Source organism: Staurois parvus, unplaced genomic scaffold (genome assembly GCF_062004578.1).
Source record: "Staurois parvus isolate SC_StPar_1 unplaced genomic scaffold, SC_StPar_1.0 ptg000152l, whole genome shotgun sequence".
NCBI classification, from domain to species: domain Eukaryota; kingdom Metazoa; phylum Chordata; class Amphibia; order Anura; family Ranidae; genus Staurois; species Staurois parvus.
The window spans coordinates 3,682,806-3,702,849 of NW_028317948.1; the positions used below are offsets into that span (position 1 = coordinate 3,682,806).

The window sequence follows — 20,044 nt, forward strand, 5'->3', positions numbered from 1 at the left end:
TGATAAGTATTCCAGCATTTCTTCTCATTTTCTTTACCCCAAGAAGCTAACGTGGTCCCAGCGAAGGGGGATAAGGGGGACAAACAAGGATGCTGTGCAGGTGCCTGAAGTCCTTGTTATCAACCGATGACACTGCGGGTTGGTAGGGCGTTGGCAACTGGCCCACACAGTGCCCAAGGTTGTAATGTTGTTCAATGAAATCCTGTGGCTTTATGTAACAAAAGGCAAGCTTCATCCTCCCTCTAGCTGGATGACAATTTTTGGGCAATTTGGGGCAATTTTAGGCATTTTGCCAAGACACCCCTGAAGAACTCAGAAAGCACCCTGGTTGAAAAAGGCTACTCGAGATTTTGGCTATTATTTAGCTCAGTGCTCGGTGTCTACACAGGGCCTTTTCTTTGCTAGCATTGGGGGAGCAAAGTAAAGCTATACCTGTGTTGTGCTACATGGGTAAAGCATGGGTTCATTTTATTGTATGACCTTTCAGACTTTGGTTTATTTTTGACTCACTCTGAAGAGTTGAGTAATAAGAATACTAACACAGGAAGATGAGCTGAGCTCCCCTAATATGCTAACCACTTTGGTAACTCTTTATTGTCATATTTGCTCTGCAGGCTAAGCTAGATTTAACATTTCTGCCTTTTGCAAATTTTTTTTTTTTTTTTTTTTTTTACCCCACATAGCTCATATTTTAAACAAAGAAAAAGGAATTTAACACCGTCAAGCATACAAATACTAGGACCATATTAAGGTTGAAGCTAGTTAACCGGACAACTTAGTGGTGTTTGAAACTGCATGAGCTTTTCGTAATCGTTTCCTACAGTTCATAGGTTACCCCTTGCTCCTTGATTTTGCACAAGAGTTTCTTTGTGTCCTAAAAGTTTGGCTGGGGCTCTGTATGGAGTTGGTGGTTGCACTTGTCTGTTTAGTCAATTTTGTGAGGTTCTGAATCTGTAAAGCCTGCCAGTGCTTATATGGGTCTCTCTCAGATTGGGCATTGGAAGTAGCTAAATAAATGAAATCTAGTTTCAGAATAGGAGTAGAGAAAAACTGATAAGAAGTCAGCCTGACTTATGGTTATAGATGTACTTTTACTTAATGTGCTCATTTGGTTAAGCATGGGGAGGTGGCAAAATTTCTGTAAGACTGAAATCCGGACGAACCCCAAAATACCATACACTGAAATACATATATAGGATTTGTTTTACCTGCAAAATGATTTGTTTTTTGTCTATCTAGTCTTGACAGCTATACAGCCCTGTCAGATGGCACATCCAGTGTGGTGATCTGATCTTTTTTCTGATAAAGTTAGGGCCAGTGCACACTTGAATCGCACAGGAACGCATTCCGCGTTCCTGTACAATTCCATTATTTAGTCAAATTTAGGTATTACACTAGTTCCTTTTAAAAATACAATACATTTTTAGGTAAAAATACAGAGCTGCATTTATTGGTATTTTTAAATCTTCCTGCATTCAGGTAAAATGAGTGGTGGACTCCATTTACATTAACATGTTTTAATGTGTTGCGTTAAGGCAGTCTATTCAAAATTAATGGGATGCCAACAGACCCCAACGTGCTTAACCACTTGCCCTCCAGAGGATTTACCCCCCCCCCCCCCCACACCCAAAAAATAGTTTTTACTTGTTGCAATAAAACCTATCCAATAAAAAAAAAAAGTTAAATTAATTTCTTCATGAATTTAGGCCAAAATGTATTCTGCTACATGTCTTTGCTAACAAAGAATCCCAATACGTGTAAATGAATTGGTTTACGTGAAAGTTATAGCGTCTACAAATGGTGGTGTGTATATATACTGGAATTTTGTTTTTTTAAATACTAGTAATGGTGGAGATCAGCGAATTATAGTGGGACTGTGGCGGGCATTTGGACACTGGGTGGAAACTGACTAACTGCCACTGACATCCCCAGTAACACTAATACAGTGATCAATGCTAATAAAAAGCACTGACACTGTACCAATGGCATTGGGCAGGAAGGGGTTAACAAGGGGGGGCGATCAAAGGGTTAACTGTGTGCTTTGTGTGTTTTACGATGTGTGCTGAGGTGTGTTTTACTAGGGAGGCAGGCTGCTTTGTATTTCTCTGCTGTACAAAGAAATACAAAGCAGTATGTCCTTGCTGACAGGAGAGAGGCCCATGTTGTTTACACACAGGTCTCTCCCCGATCAGGTTTACCCGACGATTGCCTCATACCTTGAAATGCAAGTCACGTGTATATATACGTGATTTTGCACAGCCTTGCCCCCCCGTAGCAATAGTTCTACTATAGGGTGGCTGCCAAGCGATTAAAATTGCACATGATCCTTTTTTTTTTTTTCATATCGCAAGGCATGACAATACAATAGCGCACATTGCCAAGTATAGTGGCTTGCTACATTGCCTTACTGCATTGGGGTGTCATTCAAAATGATTAGCATTGTGGTGCATGTTACATGTGTAGCACTCCTCTTGGGGTGCTGCAGAATGACCCCTTAAGTAGTGTGGCAGGCTAACATTTGCATATCAGGTAGTGGTTCTTGGTGTATGGTGGGGAGACAAATTAAGTTGGATGCCACTCACTTTAGTCTCTTTATCTTTTATCTTTTATTTTAAACTAAATTTTAGAGAGTGTTTAGGGGTACAAGATACCCCATAAGAACACAAATATAGGATCGGTATTCTGGTGGTAGTAGGCCCTGTAAGAGTAGCATTTTGGTATATGCTGTTCCTGTGAGAGCAGCCTGGCAAATCCATGACTCTGTAAGAGCAGACAAAAGTCCTTCTTAAGGCCTCATGCACCCTGGGCGTTTCGATCTAGTAAATGAGGCTCAGGCTTTTAAGTGCAGGTGGAAGGTACAGAATCACTGTCCAGCAGCCTGGAAAAGTCTATGAGAGCCTGATGGCTGCTCTGGTTGGACGGGCTGGATGGTACACGAGTGAGAGTTGTATTTAGCGTGGTATGAACTGGAATGAATGTCCACAATGCAGACTGCTATATTTCCTTGTATTCATCCCTGGGCACATAACCGCAAGTACCGCTTGGTGCGCCATCCAGGCGCAAGAGCTGTCAGACTCTGATATACTATTATAGGCTACCGGTAGTCTGGACAACTGCTACTGTACCTTCCACCTGTACCTAAGTGCTGGAACCTCATGCATTGGCAATAAATGCTTAGTGTGCATGAGGCTTAAGTTGTAATGGATCTCTCTTAATAAATCTGGTTCTTGAGCCTTTTGGAACAATCTGGTACCTTAATTGATGGGTGCTGAATCCTTATTACATTGTCTAGCTTCTACCCAGCACCTCTGACATGCTTCAGTAAGAAGCTTCTTTAGAAGATATTCTCTCCAGCAGGTAGCTAAAGGCCCTACAGCACATGCCCAAGTCCAATTAACCCTACCCTCTCACTAGGGTGACAGTGCTGCTGTTCAAGGGTGTCTACGTTGCTTCTCCATGGATAGAACAGTGGATCGGGTTTGGTCACTGTGTAGGTGGGAAGTGTGTTACTGTTTGAATCACCTGTTGAAAATGAAGGGAAAAAAGCCTAAAAAAATACAACTAACACAGTCACCGCATTTAATAATTAGTAGGCTACAATGGGAAAAAATGTATTTTTGGTTTAAGGTACGCTTTAAGGATAGGGTTGAGATTAAAAGAAAAGTATTGCCAAAGCTTTTTGGCTATTCTTCTCTTGTGGGTCACAGAAATGCACTTACTTTTGATCTCCTGTGACCCAGCATCAGCTGACAGTGGACTATAGCCAGCTGTCAACTGATGTGGAAGAGCCACTCCAGGCTCTTGAAAGATTGTGACAATTTTTTTGGGATCCACCCAGTTGCCTGATTGATAGCTAATTCCCCCCCCTCAGCGCGAAGCTGAGAGCCATAGCCACCTGCGCCTATCTCCTTTCCTGCCCTGCATTCTAGTGAGCACTGTAGGAGTAGAGCGGTGACTGACGGTCGCTGCTCTCTGCTCCAAGCAGACTCAAAAATGAGTAATCCGCAGTTATGTGATAGCATAGAGCTGATATGGGACTGATGCTGCAGTATAGAAGTGGGTATGGATGTTTTTTATCCCCAAACTTCTTTTAAGGTTGGTGATAACATCTTGCCAAGATCCCTATGCCAAAAACTGACAGGGCTGAAAGCATTAAAAGGAAATAGAGCCATCCTGCACACACTGATACAGAAGCTGAATCTCTTATGACATACTTATTAATGTAGAGTCTTTGTCATAGAGCAGCCCTCTGTCATTCTGGTTTTGGTGACGGTTATCTTCTCCCTACCCCGATAGAATAGTTTTGTGGAGTAGAGACAATTACAAGTTGCAGCGCTGATTACGTTTACATCTCTAAACCCAATTAGTGTGTAATATTCAAGTCTCTGCAGTACAGCAGCTTCATGGGGTGGGCCGTGTGCAGACACTCAGCTGATTACTTGTTTCAGCAACAGATCAAAGGCCCACGCTGAGCTCTGCTGGCTGCGGCACCCAGCTCTCCGCCGCCCTTGTAATCATACAGTCCACTGTTGCTGCTGACTTTCTCATGCAATATGCTAAATCTGTTACAGGTAAAAGGCTTAATTCTGCACGCAAACATGTACCTAGTACTCTATTCACTGCCTTCTCTATTTTATTTTTTTCATTTTCTACGCGTAAATATTTATTTTTGTGTAATATCGAGTCCTCCACATAAAATAGAATTTAATAGTTTGTGTTGTCTAGCCATCACTGAGCCTTTGCTTTTGTAGCTGCTGTGTGTTTCCTGTCACCGTGACCAGGCCGTGAGACCGGTAAACTGAATAAGTCCGTAGCCTTGGCGACAAGCTGTCCGTCCATAGGATGTCAGCATGGCCTTAAAACAAACTGCAGCAGTGGGGTCTAAGGCTGAGTGGAAATCAAAGGACTGAGTTTTTCGCTCTGCTTCATGCTTAGCTGTGGGTGCCATTGTGGCTTGGACATGTTTGTTGCCTTTTATATTAATAGTATTTTCTGGTCAGGAAGTGGTCATTATTTATTTGTAGCGTAAGTGCATCTGCTCAGTGTGGGGAGAGTAATATGTGTTTTCATTTCTTTTTCAGTTCCAGAAGACCTGTCATCAGAGGAAAGGGAAGAACTCTTGAATATAAGACGCAGGAAAAAAGAGCTTATAGATGACATTGAGGTAACAATTGATGTGTGTTGTGGGATTTGTTTGTTTTCTAGCACTGGTGTATAGGCTGGGGTTTGCCAAATGCATTATTGGTGGATAGGCCTGTGGAACTCTTTACACCAGTGTTTCCATACTTCATAATGGTGTATACACATGGCTACTTACATGGAATATTCACAATTTGCTCTAGACTCACCACAGCTCCCCTATGTTAGCTTAAGATTTTATATTGTTTATACATTGCAGCTTACAAGTCCTTAGATGTGGTGACAGCATTAGTTTTCTTCATTTTAAACCAGAAATAAACTCCACTTTCCACCTTTGCAATAATTGCATCTGTTACCAACTGCTGTCATCTCTTCCTCGAGTTCTGGGGTTTCAGCCTCTTGGTTGACCAGTGACGTCATCACGCTCATGTGGACGGGTGTCATTCATTCTGGGAATGCACGCTGGACTGCGTATGCAGCTAGATTTATATACTCTTTAAAGCTTAGAAAGTTCTGTAGGTACAGAAATATATTTAATGATCCTGTTAGAAATTCGGTGTCCTTGTAACTTCCCGTAGACTGAATGGAAATCTCAAACAATGTTTCCAGCTATCTTCTGTGTTTGTAGTCCAAATCAGAGCATCACATAAAGTGCTGCTTTGACATACAGCGTAGTGGGTGAGTGTTCTCACAGTAGAATAGGAATTGGTATTGGAAGGAAATGAATGCAGCCACCACATCTAAGGACTGACATGCTGCATTATATTACATTTTTGTTTTTGGGTTTAGCTTCACTTTACTCTTGGTTCTCTCTAATCCTGGGGATTGGGTTGTCTGCTTCCTAAATTCTGTACTCTGTAACTATCTGTTTCCCCCTCTTTCCTCTCTTTCACCCCCTCCCCCCCATTTCTCTCTTCTCTTGCACTCTCTCGCTCTTCTTTTGCACTCTCTCTCTTCTTTTGTGTGCTGTCTTTTCTCATAGCTCTTTTCTCACTTCTCATACTCTCTCTTTGCGCTGTCTCTCTTTCTTCTCTTGCACTCTCTCGCTCTTCTTTTGCACTCTCTCTTCTTTTGTGTGCTGTCTTTTCTCATAGCTCTTTTCTCGCTTCTCATACTCTCTCTTTTTGCGCTGTCTCTTTCTTCTCTTGCACTCTCTCGCTCTTCTTTTGCACTCTCTCTTCTTTTGTGTGCTGTCTTTTCTTGTGCTCTTTTCTCGCTTCTCGTACTCTTTTTGCGCTGTCTTTCTTCTCTTGCTCTCTCTCCCTCGCTCACTCTTGCGCTCTCTCTTCTTTTTCTTCTCTCTTTTCTCGCACTCTCTCTCTTTCCTTGTGCTCTCACTCTTCTCATCGAGGCATTTATAAGCTGGCCATACACTGGTAGATTTTCATATGAAAAAACTCAGTATGTCATTCCCTAATGCCCCTAATGCCCACAGAGACTTTGCGAATGTCATTCCTAGGTACTTTTAAAATTGTTTTCTTTTTGTTCAGTTTTGTTCTCAATGGAATTTCTCAAACTAAAACAGCATACTCTGTTAGAAAATGTTTTTTGGACATACATATTTCTATCTTGGTCTTTCGAATTTTCTTGTTGTTGCTGTCAAAAACAAACACCAATTTGACACCAATTTGACGTTCCTTGCACATTTCCCGCACCACATTCACTGTGGTGCAGCGCATGTCAGTGTTAATGATACCCCAGATACAGGTGGAAAACGCAGTGTGTTTGCCTGCACAAGATCGCATGGTACAGTAGTACCGTGCAATCCAATTGCTGTGTGTTTTGTAACGTAGTGCACGCACTACTTTTGGTGCAGTCCAGTGCAATTTCAGCCCATTCAGATGAATGGGATGAATCGTGCTGCACCTGGATCACATTTGAATCGCACAGGAAAGCACAACATGTTCCTTTGCAATTCATGGTGTAAACCTGCCCTCAAAATCAGTAGCTATGCTAACACATGTCATGGCAAACGTTTCCTGCCATTGATAAAAAAAAAAAAAACCCTCTGAATCATCTCTCAGCTGGAGAGCAGATAATCATTTTTCCTGTATGCTTCTATGAGAAGCTGTGTGGGATTGTTCTCATACAGCTGAGTGCGTGATTCAGCAGACCACTCATCATGGTGACACTGGTGGGTGTGGAATCTTTGGAGAAAGTAGCCGGCAGGAAGAGGCCAGCATATTTAGTATCCTGTATCATAGCTGTGTAAATGGGGTCCTTGAGAACCTAAAACATTTTGGAATCCCCCTGGATGAATGGTAATCTTTGGAAATATGAAGTTGTCGACTGCATTTACCCAAAATTAAATGTTCTCACACAGCTGCTTGGAATAAAAAGATCCAGCTAGTGTGTGTGAACAATGTGCATGTGATTATTAGTTGCAGCATGAAATAGTCTGCAGTGACTTCTTGTCTTCAGAAAAGTATAGATATTCTACATTGTACATCTCTATTCAGTAGGATCATGCAAGGGGTCAAAGTGTTGTACCCATCACAAGTCACAGACTGATTTTTCAAACAAGTGGATTCTGGTGGGTTACTTTTACTTTGAACTGCATGCTACTTTTACTTTGAACTGGATGCTTCTTTTCCTGCAGCACTAATGAAATAGTAGCACTTCACTCCAGTGCTATCAAAATTATACTGTTAATAACTATGTAGACTTACTAAGAAGAATTGAATTTCCCCATTTGTTTAGGTTCCATTTTTGTAATATCATGGAAGGATTATATTATCACAATGGAAAAACTAGATCTCAATGAAAATATGTCTATAGTACTTCTTTTCCTTTCCTCGCCATTTTGATGTGAATGCATTTATTTTGTATTTCTATTTTATTTGTATTTTGTATACCATTGATGTGAAATATCATACCACATTTTTTACCTGATTCATTCAATTTTAGTCAAAATTTAATCATTTAAAACAAAGCCACTTCTGGCCCACAGCTAGGGTCTGTGGCCTTTTTTCAATGTTTTTTCAATGCACATATTGAAGACTCAGGTCAGCAGAGGCTTCTAATGGTCTCTGCTTTGGCCTGATGCTCAGAAGACTCTGATGGGGACCCCGAAGTAAAGGGAAACTCTGATGGGGACCCTGATGTACGTGGTGACTCTGATTGGAATCCTGATGTAAAGGGTTCGCATTCAGTTATAAAACAAACTCTTTTCACGCCTGGAATATTTGTAAAATTTATGATGTGCCCTCATACTGAAAAGTTTGGAGACCCCTGATGTAAAAGTTTTGGCTAACAATATTTTTGAAAGTTAAACTCTAGAAAGATGTATAATAAATTCCTCTAATGTAATATTTATTCAAATTCATTCAATTCACTTTTAATTTAGCTATTATACACTCACCGACCACTTTATTAGGTACACCTTGCTAGTACTGGTTTGGACCCCCTTTTTCCTTCAGAACTGCCTTAATTCTTTGTGGCATAAATTCAACAAGGCATTGGAAACATTCCTCAGAGATTTTGGTCCATATTGACATGAGTTACTGTTGCCTTTCTATCATCTCAAACCAATTTGACCATTCTCCTCTGACATCAACAAGGCATTTTCGTCCACACAACTGCCACTCACTGAATATTTTCTCTTTTTTGGACTATTTTCTGTAAACCCTAGAGCTGGTTGTACATGAAAATCCCAGTAGATCAGCAGTTTTTGAAATACTCAGACCAGCCCGTCTGGCACCAACAACTATGCCACAATCACAGTCCCTTAAATCCCCTTGCTTCCCCATTCTGATGCATGGTTTGAACTTTAGCAAGTCGTCTTCACCATGTCTGCATGCCTAAATGCATTGAGTTTCTGCCATTTGATTGGCTGATTAGCAATTTGTGTTACCAAAAAATTAAACTGGTGTACTACCTAATAAAGTGGCCAGTGACTGTAAGTACCAGACTCTGTTTAGTCAGCTTGGACAATGAGGTTCAGAATGGAAGAAGAAAGGCCAACATTAGGTTCCAGTCAGGCTCTGCGGCATGCACATGTGCTGACCAGAAAGAGATTGACAGGAGGAGAGAATCCAAAATTAAACAGAAGGATGAACTCAATTATTTGTTATTATTATTATTATTCAGCATTTATTATATTATACAGCATTTAACAGCTTGCACAGCAGTTTACAAAATAAATAGAGACAATACAGGTACAATATATCAGAAGAGGGTCAGGGGCCTCTGCTCATGAGAGCTTACAATCTAAAGGATTTCTGTTACTCTTTCATTGTCCAGTAGGCAGTAGTTGGCTGTGCAATCTGGCAGGGATGCCTGGATCATAAAACAGGCCACACAGAATCGCAAACTAAGTAGCAAGTAAAAATTGCTCCCATATATGTGTTTCAGCTGGCTGCTTGCCTAGAGTTCAGCGTTAGGAGTTGGAAATATCTTAGATTTGGGGCATAAGTGGTCATTGATGTTATCAAAACAGATTTAAAATGTGTTTGTGTCCATAGTAACCTTAAGTGCCATTGCTCAAATTGCAGGGGTTGCATGGTTAAACCAAGGCTTCCAGGCTGTACGGAGTCGCTTCTTCAACACAACATAGTGTCATATTGACATCTGATGAGTTTTTATTGCTATACTTTAACTTGAACCTTACCTATTTTATTAGAATTGGCATCATGTGTAAGGTAAAAAAATAAAAGTCTAAAAGATGGACTTGCTGTGTTTCCTTCTAGCATCCCCTTATATTTTCCTTTTCTTTTTCTTACTTTTTCTTTCACTTATTCTTACATACCCTAATCGAGAAAAGGGGATTGACAGCTGTGAGACAACACTGTTTGCTTTTGCTTTCCTGTAACCCCGAGTCAGCTAAAGCCTGCAGTCAGCTGATCCACTTCACGTTCTGGAAGGATCCTGACCGTATTGTCAGGATCCACCCATCTGTCTGACAGCTGTCTCCATCTCCCAGCACATGACTGAGATCCAAAGCCACTTGCGACTGCCTATTCACCAGCCCAGCGCTCCAGTGAGCACTGACAGTCCCCATTCTTCACTTTGCGCAGACCCAGGCCTGAGTGATGAGTGATCATGTGATTGCTCAGTTCTTGGGCTTAGAGTCGGCGGGGAAAAGCTGCAGCATGGAGGTATGTATGTTTATTTGAAAACCCCAAATTTTTTTTTTTAGGACATTTGTTGAACATGAAGCTTTACTCTCTTTATGCACACATTGTCCATTTGACCTTACTGGAGCTCGGTGCCCACGAGTCATTAGACATAAAATTTGCAGAAAGGCGTCATGGCTTTGGTGTATTTTACGGGAAATGTGTTTGCCAGTTTTTGCTCACGCCAACCTCACAACATCACAATACTAGCTCTTGTCTTGAAACAACTCATTCTTTCATCCATCTCACCCTTTTAGTGGTGCGATTTTGATGCACAATCACAATGTTTAAAGCTTTTAGCTTTTGAACTGCTGCATGCTCCTTCAGAACAACATTTTATACATAAACTTAGAAGTGTCATATCTGACTTGTGATGTGTAAGCCATGTTAATCCTGAGAAAAGATCTCCTGTGCAATAATTATGTCAAAGCTTCAAGACTTCTACACTCCCATGTGTAAAAACAATCACTTTCATTTGGTATTAACTATTTTTTTTTTTTTTTTTTACAGAGGTTGAAGTTTGAAATTGCAGAAGTGATGACAGAAATTGACAATTTAACGTCTGTAGAAGAAAGGTAAGCATTTTATTAAACTAGGTTATTGTCTTTTAATGTCGGGGTATTGTTGCAAAATCTTTGTACAAGTGACTCACTAGCATTATTACCAGCATTTGATTAAAGCCTATCAACAAAATATAATTAATTCAGCACTGGATGCTCCTGCTGTATTGTGGTCAGGTTCTGAAGTCGGCCACCACAGGGATATGTTCAAAAGAATAATCTATTCATATGGGAAGAATGGATAACCATTGCTGCTGGCATAGTCCTGATTGGGGAGAAGTGTCCATCTAAAGCCAGGACAGGCATTAGGAAATGGGAAAGGATAACTGATTTAGGCGTTTACTACAGACAAAATTATTTAAACTAATCTATGAGACAAATTCCAAATATAATTTATTCACTTTTATTCATTAGGTATGTATAATAGACTTATAACGGACACAGCAATATCCACCCAACATATATGCACTTTTGTGCTAAATAAAACCTTGTGAAAACATTTATGGTGCAAACTCTATAGAAGTCCACAAATATGCATAGTCCACAAACGTGCTCAGTATTGCATGTTATTTCCCATAAGTTCAAGGTAGGTGCTTACAAATCTGTACTCCATATCTCTGTGTAGGTGCCCACTTCAAGGTGAACCCCCCACCCAACTTCTCCTGCACTCACTGGAGAAATTTGACTCCATGGGGTTTATTTACTAAAGCTGGAGAGTCCAAAATCAGACTCACTTCTGCATAGAAACCAATCAACTTCCAGGTTTCATTGCCAAAGCTTCATTGAACAAGCTGAGGTTAGAAGCTGATTGGTTTCTATGCAGAAGGGAGTCTGATTTTGGACTCTCCAGCTTTAGTAAATAAACCCCCTTGTGTCAGTAAGAAAGTCTAACATGTGCCTGCTATATTATTTAGCACCAACTGCTTATGTTGGGTGGATTGCGCTATACCTGTTATAGGTCTATTATAATTATACTGTATATGTACTTCAGGTTGCTTTGAGCATCTTGTGGCAGCAGCATTATGGGTATTTTTTGATTACCTGATTTATATAGCATGGTAACATTCATTGTTCTCCCACCACAATCACCTGTTGCTTTCCAGAACATTTGCTGTTTGTTTAGGGTTAATGCACACCAGCCGCAATGTTACAATGCAACAGCTGATGTGTGGTGCAGCCAGAAGGACCACTGCAGTACCAATGAGCCAATCTAAGTGGATCGCACTTTTTGTTTTTTAACTGCATTTTATTGAAACATCACACTGTGACTTTTGTTTAAGTTTGATTAGCCACCACACGGTGCAAGGCAATGGATTGCCTCACTCTGCGTCGAGAAAAAGTACAGCCAGCTACACCTTTTCTTGGCACACACCACCGCACATGGTGTGAATGGACCCTTAGGGTTCATGTACATGGGACATTTGGAAAACTCTTCTGAACGATGGAAACTGACTGCTGGAAAACGTAGGTTAAAACATGTCTGTTTAGCCACGTTTGCATACGGCGTTTGTTTGCGTTTTAGAAGCGTTTTTTTTTGTTTTTTTTTTTTAAGATAACCTCAGGAGACCTTCCAAAATGCCCAGAATGCACTGAAAAGCAGTAAAAAATTAACTGTTTTAGACATTTTGAAAGAAATAGAGAGAGCAGAAGCAGAGAGAGCACTATGTTGAGATGACCTGTCTTTTCTAGTTGTATTCACTATGGATCCCATCATGTGGCACGTTCTACCGGTTTTTTCCTTCACTCAAAACCTGGAACTGACTGTGCTGGTGTACTGGGTCCATCCTCCCTCATTCCTCCCACCACTTCATCCCCCTCAGCCACTTCATTCCCCTCAGCCACTTCCTATTGTTCCACTACCCCCTCCCTCCTAGATTGTAAGCCTGAAAGAGTAGGGCCCTCTTACCCCTCGTACGCTGTCTGTTTTTGTTGTACTGTGCCATGTATTGTCCCCCCTATTGTACAGCGCTGAGCAAACCCTTTGGCGCTATATAAACTCGATGTAATAATAATAATAATTTGAATATATGGAATTTTTGATGATGAAAAAAGGCTCTGGACAGCATCTGGATATGGAACAGTTAAAAACCTCTTCTAAACGCAAACGCTTATAAACACGGTTAGACACTTTTACAAGTGTTTGGCGTTTGAAGCGCTGATACAATCTACTCCTGAACGCAAGTTTGGTGCATTCAAAAAAACGACTGTAAACTCAATTGCCTGTAAACTACTGTAAACGACTATGTGTACATGGACACATAGGACAACATTAGGGAGAGTTCATGAGCTGCTAAAAAATAAACTGCAGAAAAGCTCCTGAACGTGAGTTTATCAGCTGCAGTGTACATGAACCCTTAAAGTGGCTGATCTTGCATGATTCACCCATTAAACTTTTATCTATCTGAACTCAGTGAATCCATAGTTTCTCAGTGATTTCTTATGGAGACCTGCTGCACCCTTTTGGTTAATTTATACAATCTGCGTATTCGCTGAATATCCAACTTGGTTGCTTAATTTGCATTTGCCCTCTGTAGTATTTACCTCCTAGCTTTATAATTGAAGGAATGTTGCAAAGGATGTGGAGAAAATCAGGCTGGCCACTGCAAGGGTTGATTGCTCATTTATTTCCAGGAGAACAATAAAAGGAGATACTCACCTGATCCTCTGCTCCCTCCCCCCAGCTAGATCGGTCCTCTGCATCCCTGTGGTCTAGAGTCCTGATGTCCTCAAGATCAGAGCAGGATCCATAGCTCTGCTCTGGGCGTGAGGCCAAGGGACAGTCCACTGTTGGATCATGGGGGAGTGCAATCTTCCAGGGGAGTGGAAGGTCAGGTAAGTAAAATTCTTCGTACTTGTACCAGGTTGGAGACTCTGTATAAAAGCAAGAGTCCATAAAACTACTAGACAGCATCTTCAAAAGGATAGGCTAGTAATCACATGCTGTTTACGCAACGGATTTCCTTTAAACCCACACTTTGATGAATGCCAGGTTTGGAAATAATTTTAAATGGCTTAAAATGATTCTGTGTTAACTTAAAATAATTTAGCATTAAATATTATTTTTTAATACAGGTGGCGTCAGCATACTCTGTGTAATTTGGTTGTTTTGTGATGGAAGCATCAACTCTTTAGGGAAATAAAACGGGAAGACATTTTTAAGTTTCCAGGGAAGTAATTAATTCTGGAAAATCAATGACAATCAATAGGACTGTCTAAACTAACATTTTGGTCCAGATGGATACTAATTTGCTGATTGCTGCTAGTAATTGAAAAACAGCATAACTGAAAATGTATGCTGCAAAGGAGATTTAGGTGGAGAGGAGCTGCTCTTGATTTTTCCCCAGTTCCAAATTTTCCTCTTGTCAACTTGCCACATTGTTTAAGCATGTATTTAAAATAATTTTATTATACTTACTGTGTCCCCTTTGGGCATTTACACACTTGGCACATAAGATTTAATTAGAAAAATGTGTGCATCATGGGTGATAAATAGACCCTTAAGAGTAGAATGTCCTTGTTGCAAAAGCTAAATTGTCCTTTTCATACTCTTATAGTTTAGTGAAGTGAAATGGAGGACCCTTTTAGCTGCTCTGGACTACAAGAGCAGTTGTATTTCAGACCCTTTGATTATCAAGGCCCACTAAACTTTATCAGACAGCCAACACACTATTGTCACTTCTAGCTCATGTGGCGCAGTGATTATCCCCAAACGCCTTTAACAACTTGGGAGACGACGGAAAATTGGATTTCACGTTGCATTAATATTTTAGCTTGCTGAAGATCCATGATTAGAATTACGAGGGAACCAATTAATGTTCTATTTTAAGTCCTTCTCATGATGGTCCTCGTGCAGTTTTGCCTGCAGGCAAAGACGACAGCCAAGAGTCAGATATGGTATCATGTGTGCGATATTTGGTGGGATGTGCTTAGAACAGGATATTGGAGTGCCTCCAATTTATTTAAAAAACCCCATTCAATGGAATATTTGACTAGAAAATGTGTCATGGGACATCATTCCGTAATAAATATAGGATTTATCCTAGAAAAATAGCCAATTTATTACGTTTATAACTGTTACTTTTATGTCATGTTGCCTCATTTGAAACAAATCTTTAATTTTATGCTATTGCTTAAAATGGGCTTCACTCTCACTTTTGGTATTAACTTCATGTAAGAACTGAAATTAATGTCTGAATGAATTACTCTATTATTTAAAGGGAAATAGAATGCAGTAAACAATGGCATCCAATCAAAGATTTTGATCTAATCACTCTAAAGGGTGGATATATTTGTGCATTTTCATCATAAGAAACATTAAAGTATTACTAAACCCAGGACCCTGCATTCCCTATATTTGGTCTCCCACCCACAGTACACAGAACATGGAAATACAATTATTTTAGTAAATATAAACTGCTAAATACCTTTTCTCATCAGCAGTTAGAGCAGTCTTATGACTTCTGTCAGTGTTCAGCAGAGCACTGGTTAAAGCTTGTAGGAGGAGTTTTCTTTCTGCTCTAGGAGGATGCAGAACCCCTGACCCTTTGTCTGGACAGCGCTGATTGGCCTTGTACTAATCACATGCACTCTCCTATGACAAAGAATTGCTGTAGCAATACACACCAAACTGAGCATGTGCACAGTGTTTCCACATGATATGTCTTATCAGGAAATAAGAGGGGGACACTTCAAGAAGGGGAGGATCAGAGAAGTCAGGATCGAACAGCATTTTTACACAATGCAGAGGATTAACCCCTTAGGTTCCATAGTGAGTATATCAAGCGTGCTTTACGGCATATACAGACTGATTTTACTGTTGTGGGTTTAGCAACACTTTAACCACTTGCCGACTGCACACTGTAGTGTTAATGCTACAATGCGGGCCGGCTGCGCAGAATCACGTATATGTACGCGATTCTGCATTTCCAGGTAGGGGGGCGCGCCCACTCAGCTGTGCTGTCACTGGCTCCTGTACATGCTGATCAGCAGTCCCAGCCAATGATTTATGGCCTATCGTCAGAGCCACTGACAGAAGAGAGCTTTGTGAATGTAAACAACACAACTCTCTTCTGACAGTGGTGATGTGTCGGTTTTTGCATATTCCTTAGCAGGGGCGGACTGACCATTAGAGCACTCGGGCACTCGGGCCCGGGGTCAGTAGGGGGCCCCATGAGATGCCCCTGGTACCTTTCATTGGCTTTTTCATAGGCTTTTTTGGGTGTGTGCGAGGACACAGGGGCCCCATGATCCTCTATTGCCTGGGGGCCCCATGAGTTGTCAGTCCGCCCCTGTTCTTTAGTAAAAGCGCCACCCAGTACACACAGTAAACATAGGCACATATTTAACCCTTTGATTGCCCGAGATGTTAATCCCTTCCCAGCCAATGTTATTAGTACAGTTTCAGTGTATAATATTAGTACTGATCACTGTATTAGTGTCACTGGAGATGTCAATGGCAGTTAGCCAGTTCCCACAAAGTGTCAGTCAGTGTCAGATAGCTCGCTGTCCCGCTATAAGTCGCTGATCACCGCCATTACTAGTATAAAAAAAAATCTGGTATATATCTTATAGTTTGTGGACGCTATACATTTCATACAAACCAATCGATATACACTTATTAGCATTTTTTTTACCAAATACATGAAGAATACATTTTGGTCTAAATGCATGAAGAAATTTGATTTTTTTTTTATTGGATATGTTTTATAGCAGAAAGTAAAAAAAAAATTTTTTTTTTCTAATTATATGCTCTTTTTTTCATTTATCGCGAAAAAAAAAAAAAAAAGAGGTGATTTACTTCTGTCTCAGTTCACCGCAGCAAATTGAACCAGAAGCGAGAGCGGGTACCTGTCAGAACCAGGAACCCGCTGCCCCCTCCCCCCTCAAAAGTTGCAGTGGAGGGTGCAAAAAAAGTGGAGCTTCCCCTTTTGGATGGAGCTCCGCTTTAATATATTGCAGCTTACCAATCATTAGCTGTGGTGGCTGCATTTGTTTTTAAGCTTTTTCCCCTCTGTTTTTACCTGGTAACCTAGCCAGTAACACAGCTCCTGTCTTATGCAGGCCATGCATGGGTCGAATTCCGAACAAATTTTCTTTAGAAAATTCGAAGTTTTGTAATCCGATGGTGCCACCATTGATTCCGAAATTCGACCGACTAAGCCTTTAATCTTACTTCATGTTGCTACAGGAAAGAATTTTTTTTCTTTCCAGGTCACAGCTCGCGCTCATTTCTTTTTCAATTGCATTCCTCGCACAATTCTCCCATCATTGATTAGAAATTTGTTTGTTTTTCAAAAGATTTCCAACATGCCCTATCACTCAAATTCGATTGAATTGGTTGCTCGAAAATCGGCTATTGCTGTGGCCCACTAATGGTGCGAAATTTCAACGAAAAATCTTAGAAAGATTTTCGAAAGAAAATTCTTTCATAATTCAACCCATGTGTGCCTACACACTGGATGAAGAAGCACAGAGGAAGCTATGGACAGCAACATTGCAAGTCTAAGTGGAGGAGAGTGTTAGATGTACTGGCAGATTTAGATACATTAACAAATTGAAGCCAAACTACAGCAAAATGTTTTTTCCCTTTTAGAGTTAAAGGTTTTACATGAATAAATAAACTATGATCATTGTAAGCACTTGTCAATGTTAAATGGTTTGTCTTAATCCTCTAACTGTTACATCTAAAAACAAGCTTGCTCTGTTGAAAAACAATAGAATTACTGGCTGGATCACCAGATGAAAATAAACTAAAGAAATCATAAAAAAGAAAACTAATGCAGCCATCACAACTAAGAATTGGTAAACTTCAATATGTTTGCTTTTAGGTTTAATACTGCTTTCATTCCTGAATTACTTGTTTCTTTTTACCCGAACAAGTGCTGCTCTCAGTTGTTTTTTTCATGGCCCACTACTTATTTTTCACCTTGATTTAACACAGCAGACCAATCTGGAAACAGTTGTTTTTCAGTAAACAAGATTCCTGCTTTCATTTCAAAACTAAAGAAACCAAGACTCTATTAGGGGTAACACTGAAAGATTGTATGTTACTAGGCACTACATGCATAATGCTCAGCATGTTAAATATAAAAGTACAATCATTTTCTTGCAATAAAAAATATTTATCTGGTTGGCTGTTCGACCTATTTTTTATGAAATCCTACTATAAAGATTGCAGCTATTTGTACTGCTGTTAAATGCTGATACATTTGCAGCCTTCCCTACCATTTAAGAACAATTAGCGGAGCACAGTTAATGGTTCCGGAAGAGGCTTACAGCAAATCTGATAAAAAGGGCAGCCCATCCATTTTATGGCTTTAGTAACAATGTGAAATGCCTGGACCATTCATTTTGTACAGTTGCCGTGTAGAGATTTATGAGACTACAATAAAGTGTGTGTGTGGACTTGATTTTTTTTCTAAATGTTGTTTTGTCTATTTTTGTAGCAAAACTACACAAAGGAATAAACAGATTGCTATGGGAAGAAAAAAATTTAATATGGACCCAAAAAAGGTAATGTACTTTGTCGCTTTTTATTGCCTATTTTTAAAGAAAGCACACCTATCGGTAACTTTACAAGATGAAAAAAAAAATCTTTGTCTATCAATCGTGTGTGCACTGCAACTGTCTAGCCATACATTTGAAACAACGGCAATTTTCTATCCAGGCATCAATGTTGCAATGTATATAATATAAAATGCACCATATCAGTAAACCTTCTGCTACATTAAAGAACAAGTACAATACCTTTAGAAAAAAAACTAAACTAACCAGTGAACACTATATTCCCAAGGCCCCTGTTCCTTTTCCCCACTTTCAGTAGCAGTATTTGTCCCTGTCAACCGTACACAGCATGTCTTCACCAGCAGAATACTGAATATCTCCACCATTTATTATACTATACAGGCAGTCCCCAAGCTATAAACATCTGACTTGTATATGACTTGTACTTAAAGTGATTCTAAAGGTTAATTTTTAATTTTTTTTTTATAAAATAACAAACATGTCTATACTTACCTGCTGTGTGCAGTGGTTTTGCACAGAGCAGCCTGGATATTCCTCTACTTGGGTCCCTTGCAGGCTCTCCTGGCTACTCCTGTCTGTCGGGTGCCCTCACAGCAAGCAGCTTGCTATGGGGCTACCCACTGCTTTATGTGTCCATTCACATATGGAGCCGTGGCTTGGCAAGGCTCAATCTCTCTCTTCATTGGCTGACTGGGTGTGATTGTCAGCATCGGGAGGCAATGGCTCCCGCTTGCTGTCCTCAGCCAATGTGGAGGCAGAGACCCGGGACAGCCAAGGCTGTCATACACATTGCTGGATCGCGATGAGGCTCTGGGGGAGCTACTGCACACAGCAGGTTTTTACCTTCATGCATTGAATGCATGAAGGTAAAAAAAACCTTCAGCCTTTACAACCACTTTAAGAATAGAGTGACATTACACTAGTACCAGAGATCTCTCGCCCCCCTCCCCTCTCTCTCCCCCCCTCTCTCTTCTCCCCCTCTCTCTTTCTCCCCCTCTTTCTCCCCCCTCTTTCTCTTTCTTCTCTCCCTCTTTCTCTTTCTCCCCCTCTTTCTCTTTCTCCCCCTCTTTCTCCTTCTCCCCCTCTTTCTCCCCCTCTTTCTCTTTCTCCCCCTCTTTCTCTTTCTCCCCCTCTTTCCCCCCTCTTTCTCTTTCTCCCCCTCTTCTCCCCTTCTTTCTCTTTCTCCCCCTCTTTCTCTTTCTCCCCCTCTTTCTCTTTCTCCCCCTCTTTCTCCTTCTCCCCCTCTTTCTCCCCCTCTTCTCTCTCCCCTCTTTCTCTTTCTCCCCCTCTTTCTCTTTCTCCCCCTCTTTCCCCCTCTTTCTCTTTCTCCCCCTCTTTCTCCCCTTCTTTCTCTTTCTCCCTCTTTCTCTTTCTCCCCCTCTTTCTCCCCCTCTTTCTCCCCCTCTTTCTCCCCCTCTTTCTCCCCCTCTTCTCCCCCTCTTTCTCCCCCCTCTTTCTCCCTCTTCTCTCCCCCTCTTTCTCCCCCTCTTTCTCTTTCTCCCCCCTCTCTCTCTTCTCCCCCTCTCTCTCTCTCCCCCTCTCTCTCTCTCCCCCCTCCCTCTCTCCCCCTCTCCCCCCCTCCCTCTCTCCCCCCTCCCTCTTTCTCTCCCCTCTCTCTCCCCCCTCTCCCCCCCCCTTTCCCTCTCTCTCCCCCCTTTCCCTCCCCCCCTCCCTCTCCCCCCCTCCCTCCCCCCTCCCTCTCCCCCT

At 41.1% G+C, this 20,044-nt stretch overlaps 1 protein-coding gene across 1 annotated transcript in view; it reads left to right on the forward strand.

Annotated features, from left to right (window-relative positions):
• The window catches only part of LOC149463793 (cytohesin-3-like), a gene marked incomplete at its 3' end in the record, with an annotated part of 99,313 nt that extends 80,988 nt beyond the window's left edge, over positions 1-18,325 (forward strand). Inside the window, exons 2-4 of the mRNA XM_089674778.1 lie at positions 5,082-5,164; positions 10,764-10,828; positions 18,259-18,325. Of these exons, the coding sequence (XP_089530904.1) occupies positions 5,082-5,164; positions 10,764-10,828; positions 18,259-18,325 (215 nt within the window). The remainder of the gene's footprint in view (positions 1-5,081; positions 5,165-10,763; positions 10,829-18,258) is intronic.
• Positions 18,326-20,044: the final 1,719 nt, after the last annotated feature.